The sequence below is a fragment of the Pyxicephalus adspersus genome, chromosome 4, assembly GCF_032062135.1.
Source record: "Pyxicephalus adspersus chromosome 4, UCB_Pads_2.0, whole genome shotgun sequence".
In the NCBI taxonomy this organism is placed as follows: Eukaryota; Metazoa; Chordata; class Amphibia; order Anura; family Pyxicephalidae; genus Pyxicephalus; species Pyxicephalus adspersus.
In genome coordinates, this window is record NC_092861.1 from 1,124,809 (window position 1) to 1,137,785 (window position 12,977).

Here is a 12,977-nt window from a genome sequence, read left to right on the forward strand (position 1 = left end):
CCTGATTTGGAGGTACTGTCCCTCTTCATACCTCCCAACTGCCCCTGATTTGGAGGTACTGTCCCTCTTCATACCTCCCAACTGCCCCTGATTTGAAGGGACTGTTCCTCTTCATACCTCCCAAATGCCCCTGATTTGGATAGACTGTTCCTCTTCATACCTCCCAAATGCCCATAATTTGGAGAGACTGTCCCTCTTCATACCCCCATCTGCCCCTGATTTGGAGGGACTGTCCCTCTTCATACCTCCCAACTGCCCCTGATTTGGATAGACTGTCCCTCTTCTTACCCCCATCTGCCCCTGATTTGGAGGGACTGTCCCTCTTCATACCTCCCATCTGTCCCTGATTTGGATAGACTGTTCCTCTTCATACCTCCCAAATGCCCATAATTTGGAGAGACTGTCCCTCTTCATACCCCCATCTGCCCCTGATTTAATGGGACTGTTCCTCTTCATACCTCCCAAATGCCCTTTATTTGGAGAGACTGTCCCTCTTCATAACTCCCAACTGCCCCTGATTTGGAGGGACTGTCCCTCTTCATACCTCCCATCTGTCCCTGATTTGGAGGTAAAATAAAATTGCATTAAATTAGTTTAGTGGTGCCCTGTGATGTGTTGGCAGCCTATTCATTATTCAATGTGCACATTGATATTTGCCACTTTTTGGCTCCACTGTACAATATGTTGGGTGACATTCTCAGCAGGTGTACATACCTAAGCACTCAGCACTAGGATTGTGGGGTCCCACATATTGGGCACATAAGATGTAGAGACACAGGAAATCAAAATGAGCACAACAGGTGTACAGACCTGGGAATGATGGGGGCCCGTATAATGAGCAGGTGTACTCAGAGGGATCCATCTAAGTCCTGGAGAGATAGAACAGACTGTCACGTTTAGGTGCTTTGACCATTTATGCTCCGGCTCTCTCCATACTGAACAGAACACGTTATCTGTGCCTTTTATTTATAATTTACAGGTTGTGTTTCACTTCTGGAACACTTTCCACAGTATAGATATCACATTAATATGGTAAAAAATGAGAAAAACCTTTTTATGAAAAAGAAAAAAAAATTCCCCCAAAGGATAAAACACGGAGCATTCTGGGATCCTTTAAACTCGGTGGGAGAACTTGTGTTTTATGGTGCTGGAAATACCATGGATGGAGCTGCACCTAATTAAAGCCGTGAGGACAAGCCAGGAGTTGATCTTGTTACTTTCCCAGATCCCTCGTAAGCTCAGATGCATATGGCACCTTATGGCGAGTTTTTGGAAGGTTCTGGAAACAGTTATTATACGTTCCAAGCCTTTATGAAATGGTGAAGAAGCTGTATACGGGGCTAGGTTCTGTTCTGTGTACTATAACACCCACACAGACCTAGGGGCTTAATGCAGGGCCCAATCAGACCAATGTCTTGCAATAAAACACAACTGATGTGACTTGGTACCAAGCATTATATTGATGACAACCCAACACATGTCAACAATGCACCACAATGCATGGAGATCCATATAGTGCAGAAAATGCATTGGGGTGCACCACAGTGCAATGGACTGTCAATTAAATCCAAACTGCCATATGGCCATGTCCCTCATCCCACACTGCTGTGCCTTCATACAACTTCGTTGTCTCCCAGAAGATACCCAGAGGGCCAAATGCTGAAGAGACCGGCAAACGCTGCAGCATTGGAACTGAGGGGAGGTAAAGAACTTTGCAGGACACTGGAGATGGAAGTATAATTGTGGCTGGTTAGGAGTCATTCAAGAAACTGACGGGGCATCATTAAATCCAAAATTATCCATAACCTCAGCTCATACCATCAGCTTAAAACCCAGCTACAGCTAAAACGTGTTATGTTGTTTTGGGTACTCTAGGGAGGGGTTAGGGCCTTTATTCCCTAAAAACATATTTTTTAGTAGAGCTTGGAAAAGTTTGAATTCCTGACAATGTTCTTTATTTGTGCCTTTGTCTTCCTCGTGCTGTTACATTAACTTTATATATAATGTATATATGGCCCAAGGACATAACTACCACCATAGATGTCCATTTGGCTCATAAGGGGCTTTGGCATGTGTGGGGCCCAAGAAAATTGGACTTTAGGTTTTTCCTCATTGCTACTAAAGCTTCAAATTGGCAGGATGTTCTAGTACCAGGCAGGGCTCCATTAGGTATTACTAGAAAACATAAGTCAACACCTAGCTTCATGCAAAACCATGGCAGACTGACCATCAGTATGGGTGCCCATCAGGCAATAAAGTCCTAACCTTCCTTTCTTCAGTCATTTGATACATCACATGTGCCCATAGTAATGGCAGGCCTGAAGAGTGTTGGACAAGCGATCAGTGGATTATCTACTGTATACAGTCCCTGCTATCCCCCCCCCCAAACCTCCTAAGACTCTTCCTGGTAGCTGCATACCCCCTAGGTCAACATAACTCAACATAACTCCTATAGTTCACCTCTGCTCCGATAATGGCGCCATACATCCCACAGTGCCTCAACAACTTCCATACTGCAGTGCCACCCAACCCACTGTGATACCCCAGAACCTTCCCCTATCAGTACCCCATATAACCCACACAGTTCCCTTAAATCCCCGGAGAGACTCCCCAAATCCAGAGTCCCTGTAACATAGTTTAGACAAATTCCATCTCTCTCCTGTCATGCGGGCAGTTCTGACTCTGAACGTGCCTCAGATCCCAAGCTTTATCAGTTCCGTTCAATCCGCTGGCCAATCAGGAAACAGCCTCCTAATCATCCCTGGCTATCTCACCGGCACTGTAGTTCTGTTGGGCTAGTTCCTGTACACCTGTTGGCTAGATCAGTGCTTCCTCTATCCAGTTCTTTTGATAACCCCTCGTCCAGTCTGTTGGTTCCCAGCCCATTCCCTGTGCTGTTCCAGTGTTCCTCTCTGTCTGTGGATATCCCTGTTCCTCCTGTTGCTTCCAGTGTCTCCTGTTATTCCCTGTGTCTGCAGTGGCCCCTGTGTCACTGGTGTCTGTCTCCTGGACCCCTGGCTTGTGACCTGACCTCTCTTGCTTGCTGCCTGCCTCGACCTCGGCTTCCTCGACTATTTTTCGGATTTGTGATTTGATACTGTGTTTCATCCTGCCCACCCTGGCAGTACCAGCAGTGCAACATCCTCACCACTAGGGGCTCTGTAGAAGACCTGGTTACTGCTTAGATTCTGCGCCTTGGTCCTTCTCAGGGCTCCCACCACTCCTGTGCAAACCGTAGGGCTCCCTAGTGGCCCTGTTCCCCCAAGCGTGACAGTGATGACAGGTGCTGTTATTAGGGATACAACATAATCCAAACATACAAATCAGAGCAGACTTCTCTGAGCCACAGAGATAAATTACCAAGGGGCCCCATCCAAATTTACCTATGGGTCCCTATGGTTTGTGGTTACACTGAACCTGTGAGGACTTCATTAGCCTCAATAATCCTTTGCCCTTCATCTATACAGATTCAAATCAGCACTTGCAGGCGGAATACCAAATTTTGTACAACAGACCCTGGAAACCCAATTCCAGCTGTTGGTTCCCTGCTTTCTGCTCATCAACTTGTTCCTGACCTTAACATTGGCACACAATCCTCTCTGATCAGATGTTACTGCCGATATCCTGATCCATTCATTACTCAATGTGAACCGTTCACTTAATCCTGGGTGGCTTTGGTTTTGTTTGCTGCTCCTAAGTGGCCACCTTGGCCAACTTGGTGTTGTTTCTGGATCCATTCCCAACAAACCTCCCGGGCAGCATTGTAGGAAGATTATGACCTATCCTCGTATGTCCCAGAACTTCACAAAGGTTAAATGAGGGACAATGTAAAAATAAACTGGGACAGTGCTCCTATAAGTGTCCACTGAAAATGGAGGCTGTCAAGTCTAACATCTGGAAGGCCAGAGACCATTCTGGAGAAGCCAAGGCTTATAAAAGTATGGAGCTGCTATAGTATGGGGTCATATTCTGGTGAGTGCTACTCTTTACTATTAATATTATTATTATTATTGTTCTCATCACAGAAAATTGGATAAGCAAAGTCCATTGCAAGTAAGATAAAGTACCAAATTGCAACTACAAATCCCAGCATGTCCTCCCATGTTATCTTCTTTTTTATAACCTTGGAATACTTTAGTGGGGTTTTTATAATGTATCGTGTTAAATGATTCTGTGCTGTGCGAGGACTGCAGGGAGTGATGCTCACAACCAGAGAACAAGCCGCCCTGCAGTTTTTAGGTGCTGATTCATGGAATAAATCTTTCAGCAAGTGTTGGGATTCAGCCGTCAGGGCAGCCAGCTGCTCAGCACTATTCACAACATGTTTTAGCTGCACAAGAAGCAGGCGCACAATTTGTTATTGGATGACTAGAGTGTACCTTTAACAAATCTTTATTAAAACAGATGCCAGGAAAAGATAAAGTGATAGTACAAAGACATACAGTCACAGCTGATTAACATGAAACTGATGTTTCTATTGGGATTATGGAGGTGACAGAGAGTACAAGGAGTAATCACAGACGCCACGTGCGGGGAACCATCTGTGGACCATCTCCTCCGTCATGTGCTATCAGCACAGATCTGAACTCATTCCCTTGATCTGTCCTACAAACAACTTGTTCTTTTCTCATTTCACCTCGTGTGACTCCAGATGGTGGTAACCCCTCTACAGAGCCAATTTCTACTTATTCTCTATATTTATTATCTGTCACTGCTGGAAGTCATGTTAGTGTCAGGCCAATTATAATCTATGGGAAAGCAATGGATTCCAGCAGAGTTTTGGGACTACTGGAGAACACTTGGGTAATCCTAAGGTTGTTCCTGACCTTAACATTGGCACACAAGTCTCTCCGATCAGACCTGACTTCATGGCCCATCTTCTGATCCATTCATTACCTGGATTTAAACTTTTGACTTAATCCTGGGTTACTTTGGTTTTGTTTGCTGCTCTTAAATTGCTGCCTTGCAATCCCATTACGGTGTCGTTTCTGGCTCCATTCCTGGCAAACCACTCTGAGTAGAACTGAAGGAAGATTATGACCTATTCATGTCACAGAACTCCTTGAGACTTAAAAGAGGGAGAATGGGTAAACCTTGAGAATGACAAGGAGACCCGGGGGCCACAGTGACCCTAGAATGAAATAAGTCACTTGCATGCTTCATAATCTTAATCTAACCTGACCAGTAGTAGTGAGGTGTGCCAAAAGGATCCAAAACCCCCTTCACTACACCATAGTAAGAAAGTCTTCCTAGAACAGGTAGGTGTTAGGTATTACCTTCATCACAATTCCAAAAATTCAAAGGTTTTTTTCCCCATTTTAGTGAGGGTCAAATTTTTCTTTTATTCCCCTGGTCCAACTGTCCCACCATACCACTGGTTCTTAGCATGGATACAACCTATTACCAACCCATTTATTCCAAACTGTATACACTTGTTTCATTCATGTAGTTTACCTTCTACTTGAAGTCCCTACACTGATTCATGCTGGTTCAATGGTGGGCTTTTTGGTTCTATTTGGACCTCCTTGCTATACTTTCTTGTTGCCCCCATGCTCCAATTCTTAGAAGCTTCCATGTACTGTACGGATGATGAGCAGTAAGCCTGAAAGCAGCTTTGAATAAATGGTTCCAGGGGAATGCAAAATCCTCTTCAGGCAGATCAATGAAGGTCAGAATAATGTCAACTACACCTGTGAATGACCCCTGAAACTGAAACTTTAAACTACCCCAAACAAACTGTTCCAGTCTTCTACCACTAGTCATTCTTATGCCTATGCAGCACCATTTTTTGTTTGGTTGTGGGTAAGGTGGGGAAAGTTTGCCTTCTTTTAATGCTTTTTTGGCCATTGGGAGAATCATTCTTCAGCTCATATATCACCAACAAAAAGTCTTAAAAACTCATCGTCCTGTACTTTTGACATTTTATGATCAAATTAAGTTTTCAAGGTTTCTCAACATGTGTTCTGGCTTTCAGTTTTGGAGTACAGATTGAAATTTGATTGAACGAACCCTTGTGTTCATGAGCTGAATACCAAAACTCTAATATGCTCAATACCCGGGGATCTTCTCCGTTTTATGTGATGGTGCTAAATGCCAAGGGAGCACTCATCAAACACCCGTGCTGTATTATGTGGAGAAAGGGGTGTGCTTCCAATGCTACTCCATACCTGGACCAGGTAAATGGTTCTAAGGACAGGTATGCTAAGCTGTACAAGGTGTGCCTTTAAATGAACCCGTTGCTTTTGTCCAACATGGGCAAATCAATGGATCTTCATAAAGAAGCAACATCCATATTACTATTTCATCACACAATTGACTTCTTTGTCTTCCCTGATTAAGATCCTGAATGAATGAGTTAATTTCAAAGCAAGGTGAATACTAGGAGCCGGATCCAGGTTCCATCACACGTGATAGAGCTGAATGATTGTGTGAAAATCCTAATTCTGGAACAACTGACACTCTTTCAAGGTTGGACAGAATATTTTGCAAGGAAAAGCAGAAAAAATATTGGCAGCTCTGATCTTTGGGTTTAATTGCACGTATGGATGGAAATCATCCAGGGAAAGTAATAACTCCGTGTCGGAGTGTGAAGAACCAGACACTAATATGATAAAATGTCAAGTCAGCAACTGAACTGCCTTTGGAACCAAAAGACATTCAATGCTAAGTGTTTACAGCTGGAATCTATATTTACATCCAACAAGATATCAAAGACCGTGTGTAAGGTACGGCTGGCTCCGGGCCCTGAATGCTGAAGCAATTTAATTGGATCTAAGCAAATTCTGCTAAATTCTGGAGGCCTCAATTGCATATAGGAAGCTCACAATGCTAATTATTAGATTGTATGACTGAAACAACAATCTCGTTTATTCTGCATTCATGGGGGGGTCCAGTCTTTATTCAGTGTTCAGAGATTCATAGAACATCTTTTATTTACAGCCAAAAACCAAAACCTGGTTCCATTATATCTTATATTGCCTTTCTATACCTTGGGTTGGACCTGGGCACCCTGGATGTTTGCACAGATTAGGGGTGTGTGGTGGAGCCCATTACAACCCCCTGCAGATATTTCAATGCATGGGAAATTTGGCTAGTATTCGCTTTTAAAATAATTTTAGAGTTTAATAAAGCTTATTTTATGCAGGGATTGTATGGCTGCATTGCCCCATATATAGGTATTATTATTAATATTACACCATATTTATATAGCACCAACATATTACGCAGCGCTGTACAATAAATAGGGGTTACAAATGACAGACAGATACAGACAGTGACACAGGAGGAGGAGAGGACAGAAGAGCTTACAATCTAGGAGGTGGGAGAAGTATCACACAATAGGAGGGGGATATGGAATGGTGGGGGAGTAGTGAGGGTTTAGGAGACAGAAGAAGACGGGTAGGTGAGGTTGAATCGTTGGGTTTTGAGGGCTCTTTGAAATGAGCAGAAAGCCGATTAAGACGGGGAGACCATTCCACAGAGTTGGGGCAGCTCTAGAAAAGTCTTGGAGCCATGCGTGTGATGGAGTGATGAGTGAAAAAGTAATAATTGGGTCATTGGAGGAGAGAAGAGAGCGGCTGGGGGGGATTTTTCTATCAGGTCAGAAAGGTAAGTGGGACAAGAACTTTTCTTAGGACTATAGGGTTCTTTATAGATTAGAGAAGTTTAACAGTTTTAAACAGAAAATGTTTGGAAACCCTTAGATTTTTTTTTTCAAAAAAGGACTCACTTAACCACTCAGGAAAGGTAAAGCAACTAGAAAGAACTTTGCCGAAGGTCACAAACAATAACTCGAATTTTTGGGTGTGGGGATTATAGAAATAGCCCAGAGTTCAATTTTTACAAAGTATTGGAAAGAGAAGTAACATTTTTCTTTAATCATCATTCCTGGCAAGTACACCTAACCTATTCAATACTCATTGTGTCTATTTAATTACCGGACCACATTCCCAATTTAAAATCTAATTGTTCTCTTTTCCGTCATTCACAGATCTATGATTAGGACCAATTTCTGGGTTGGAAAAGGACAAAAACAATTTATGATGAATGTTTGTATTTAGATGAACTGAACCCCATCCAATAGCCAGAACCAAATAAATTGAATATAAAAATAATTCTGAACGTGACATGGGAACATTGAAGGGGTAGTAGTAGAAAAACACAGTACCGGGCCCCCCAGGCAATGGATAAATACATTGTTCTGATCCAGTCCCGGACCTCAGCGCAGGCCACACGGATCTAAACCCTAAATGACATTTAGCTTGCTATAGCACCGTGTATATCATAAACAAATGACCTGCAAATCTCTCGTCAGATGTGATCAAAGGTTTGACATCTGCTCGTCTGTCCTAATTTTACTGGGTCTGCAACTAACTGTTGTCAAACTCCAAAATCATAAATTGTGAGCATTCCTACTCTGTATTGCCTGTTTGCAGTCTTTTGAAGAATAATGCACATCCCCAGTCCAATGTACATTCTCGCCATATCATGGTGCTGGGATGAATCCACTGTGCACACATGCAGGAGTTAAGTCATTCCGGCCTGACTGATCAGAATGGATGGACAACCCGAACTTGGAAAAGGATCGGTGTAGATGTAGGTGCTACTTTGAAATACATGTAAACCCTAACTTGATAACGTTATTATATTCCACAGCCTTCTTCAACCATTACCTATCTACATTGACATTCTCCATCATCAGTTATGCATCATTGCACTGGACAACCATGGAGAACCATGGACCAGACCTGTATGTTAACCTAGTTTGCACAATGACATGCCCCCTGGAGGGGGTGGGGTAATGACAGATGGGGTACACAGGGACGAGTGTGGTTTGGTTCAAATATGACCACCTGGACCTCTTCTGAGAACCTGTAATCTATCCAACCTGTAACCTATCCCATTCAGGCAGGTGCTACGTGACGCCAACCCCAATGACCAATACTTACTCATCTTGCCAACTCTTCCATGATGCTACTTCCTCTGTCACATCTGCCACACCTGGGGTGGGACCTTGGAGAAAGTGATGACACAGGCTATTCTATTATATGACATTGCTCTTAGCTAGGGACTGGTGGCTAAGTCCATGCACCATTTCATAGGGGGAGCTCACACGATTTCTCATTTGGAGTAGAAAGGGTAGCTTGGACAAACTGGGGATATAAGTATTGGTGGTCACCTTTACCAAAACCTAAGGAAGCCTTCCTTCTATTAACGAAAAGTAAGCAAGCATATATTTTAAACAAATCAAGAACCAAGAAATACAGGAACATAATGATGATAGGTCTATACAGGGTAACATCTTTATATGAATCACTGACCTACCTTGGATCACAGTGATGTTTTTCAAGGCTATTGAGTGCTCCCAGTCTTTAAGACGTAGATCCTCGGTTACATTATTTATAAGAGCCATTTCATGTTTCAGCTGTTGCTCCATCACAATATGAAGGAGTCTCATTTGTCTAGTATCTTCAGTAACATTGGTTAAAAGACCCTGAAGCTCCTGTATCCTGGTATGGTGGATTCCTATGTCATAGGAGAACGTTCCATTGATGGCGTTAACTGTTCCAATCATGTCGCTGATTTGCTCACTAAGTCCTTCAACTTTGGTGGCCAGCTCTTTCAACATGGCATCGTGATGGTTCCACACGTATTTGCTGCCGTTGACCTCTGAGGACAACCTGTACATTTCTAAATTGTGCGTCTCGCTTATCTGGTTCAGGCTGGCACCAAGATTGGAGACCACAGTGTCCGTTAGGCCAGCCATGTTCTGGACACCGTTGAGATTATATTCTAGTTTCTGTAAGGATTCCGAGAGCTGTAATAATGAGTCTGAATGATTCTGGAATAGATCCTGAAGTTTCCAAACATGATCCATGAAATCCCCTTTAAATGTCAGCTGCATGAGTTTAAATTGAAGATCTCGGAAGCTCTCGTTTAAACGGTTGACGTTGCTCATTAGGACTTTCAAGTCTTCTGGGGGACTCTGGGGTCTTGAAACTGGAAAAAAAAAACATGAACTTCAAAAAATTGTATAATGAATGCATAATGCAAATTTTTCAAGAGAGGCTGAAAACAAGTGAGCGTGTATATTGTTTAGGATTTGATAGCATTAATTAAAGCTGAATCTGTAATGTCCACAGAATATACAAATACAAGCATGATCCTCTGATTACCATAACACCTTTGGAGCCCCCCAAAAACATGAACACTTGACTATAGATATAATGGTCCTACCAACTCCTATGGGAGGGCTCAGCGCCTAATCATCAAGTCCTCAGGTCTGATCAGAACTTGGGATTGGGCATAGCTAAGCCTACGATAATACTGACTGATATTCAGCTGGGAGGTGACAAAGTGAAGGTAAGTAGAACCTACTTATAGGGCTTTCTCTACTTGCTGCTGAAGCTCCTCTAAATCTCATGAAATAGGAGAATGCCGTACGTTTCGCGGATTCTAGTCTGCTTCTTCAGTTTAGTTCAAGTATCCTTAGTACTTATAGAACCAAAAATTGTAGTGAATGCCTCTGACATCTCACATTTTATCCAACTTACTGTAGGGGAGATCCATTTGTCTTTTGTCTTTATGTAGTTTTGTTCATTTTTGATGATCCTACCAGTAGCGCACATTTAATCCTGAGGTGACCTACCAAGGCTCACTCACTGTACCATATCTATGGAAGAGCAGCCCTAGAACGGGATTGACACCGACACTGTAATCCTCTCTATAAAATGGGAGAGTCTGTAGTCCACAGAGGTGAATCTGTTGTGTGGTTACAACATCATTATATCAAACAATAAAACCAAAATATTTTATTGATAAATTGAAAAGACCAAAAGGGACCAGAAAAAAAGTTTATTTTTGGGGTTTACATACAGTTTAGGCCCCAGAGGGCCCATATTTACCTGGACAATCTGCATATTCATGTGAACCCTATCTACAACCCCCATATTGAAATTTTTCAATATGAATAGCATTTCATGTATTCTCCGATCGCACAGTAACCACACCAACCACCTGCTGCAAGTCACATAGTCCATGACATTTCTTTCTGTCTCGGATCAGTAATTCATTATTTCTCTAATTACAGGCCCGTCCGTGATTGGGGGGGGGGGGGGGGGGGGGGGGGGGTGGAGTACATTAGGGTCATTTTTGTGGGTGTGCTTTGCTGTGAAGCCAAGCAGATTAGGTTATTTAAGTTGAGATGGAAAGACATTATAGATAGGAAGTCAAGCTAAGATTTCTCAAGGAACGTGTGGTTATAATACGAAACAGGAGTCACGGGACGAGAGCTGGTGGAGCGCCGCCAGGTGCAATTATTATATATGTTCTGTGGTTTTTGATGGAACGTCGAGAAATTTGTCAGCGGGCCTATTCCAAGTTTTTCACTGACGTCTTGTGAAATATAAACACAAGGGATGCAACGTGTGGCCACATCATATTTTACCTCTTGTATCTTCTCTTCAAATACTTTTCTTCTGTTTTCAAGGGGAATAAATAAGTTATTATACAATTTCTGGTTTGCCTGGTTTTCATCACTCTTCAATTCGTCTTTGTTGGTGTCTTCTTATCTTAAAGAAACTGCTAGCAAACATTTGGTTCAAAGCTGTTACAAAAATCCAAAACTTAGCACCTACTATTGAGTTTTCTACATAAATATTATCCTTAAATCTTATGTATCATACAGAGGGATATCTACTCCATGTGAGCAACTCAAGGGGCCTGTGGCTCCTCACCAATGAGGTGAGAACCAAAGTAGACTCCCTATTCCTTTTGTGGCACATAAAGATCAATCAATAAAACATCAAAACATTTGAAATCAAAGTAGGTAATGGATGTTCAAAGTTAGTGAGAGTATTTAGCAAAGAGCCAAGCAAGTAAATCATTTCAAAGATAAAGGTTTGGATTTTTAGGATGATATTCCTAGATTCCCGACAGGAAGAACTTACTTCTTCGGGGGAAATAGCACAAGAAGGAACCCTTGTAACCAGACAAAAGCAAACACATGTCAATCAACATGTTTTAACTTATTGATCCTTATGTGCAACAAAACTTCCTACTTTGGTTCCAATCTCATTGGTGAAGAAAAGGGATGAGCAAGCGAGATTATTAAGTTCGATCTCACGGCGAATCGGCCTTTCTTACTTACCGAAAATGTAAGCGAGAACAGCCTTCTAATTCGTTGAGAGGTCGAGCTCTCGCTGAACAGAAGGGTTTTCAGGGCTGCATAATGCAGCCCTGGAAATCCTCTGCGATCCCCGGGCACTAGAGGTTAGTTAACCTTTAGTGCCCCAGGGATCACACACTTTTCTCAATGAATGCAGCCACAGCTGTAAATATTGAGATGTCTGGAACCTCCTGACATTGTAATATAAGTATCTCTTACAAATGATACATTTGTATCTGTAACTAATGTATCATTTGTAAGAGATACTTATATTACAAAGTGAGGAGGTTCTCCTTTGCCAGGCATCTTCTCAAAAGCATTGGGAAAAGTGTGCGATACCCGGGGCACTAGAGATTAATTAACCTCTAGTGCCCCGGGGATCATAGTGGAATTGCAGAGTTCATCAGATTTCATCACTTTGCAGACACAACTGTGACTGAAGGCGATCCCTGGGGCACTAGAGGTTATTTAACCTCTAGTACCCCGGGGATTGCAAACAGGGAGATTCCCAGGGCTGAATGCAGCTCTGGGAATGCTCCTTTTTTAATTTCCTCTTCTGTTGGTTTCGCAAAATCGGTTTGCCGAAATTTCGTGGAACCATTGAAAATTTGTGGAAATTTTCGCTAGTGAAGAACCACAGGCCCCCTAGGTTGCTCACATAGGGTGGATATTTACATTTTATAGGGAGGTGGCGATCCTAAATGGTAAATGAAGTAAAGGGCATTCCCAAATCTTTACTTTAGTATCATACAGAGGAACCTCACGCCATCAGAATCAAAGGCCAACGTGCATTCTCAGTATCTACCTTCAC

General features: G+C 42.6%; 1 protein-coding gene across 1 annotated transcript in view; it reads right to left on the reverse strand.

Annotated features, from left to right (window-relative positions):
- The window catches only part of SCARA5 (scavenger receptor class A member 5), a gene marked incomplete in the record, with an annotated part of 121,206 nt that overhangs the window by 67,138 nt on the left and 41,091 nt on the right, over positions 1–12,977 (reverse strand). Inside the window, 1 exon segment of the mRNA XM_072408931.1 lies at positions 9,325–9,999. Coding sequence (XP_072265032.1) covers positions 9,325–9,999 — 675 coding nt within the window.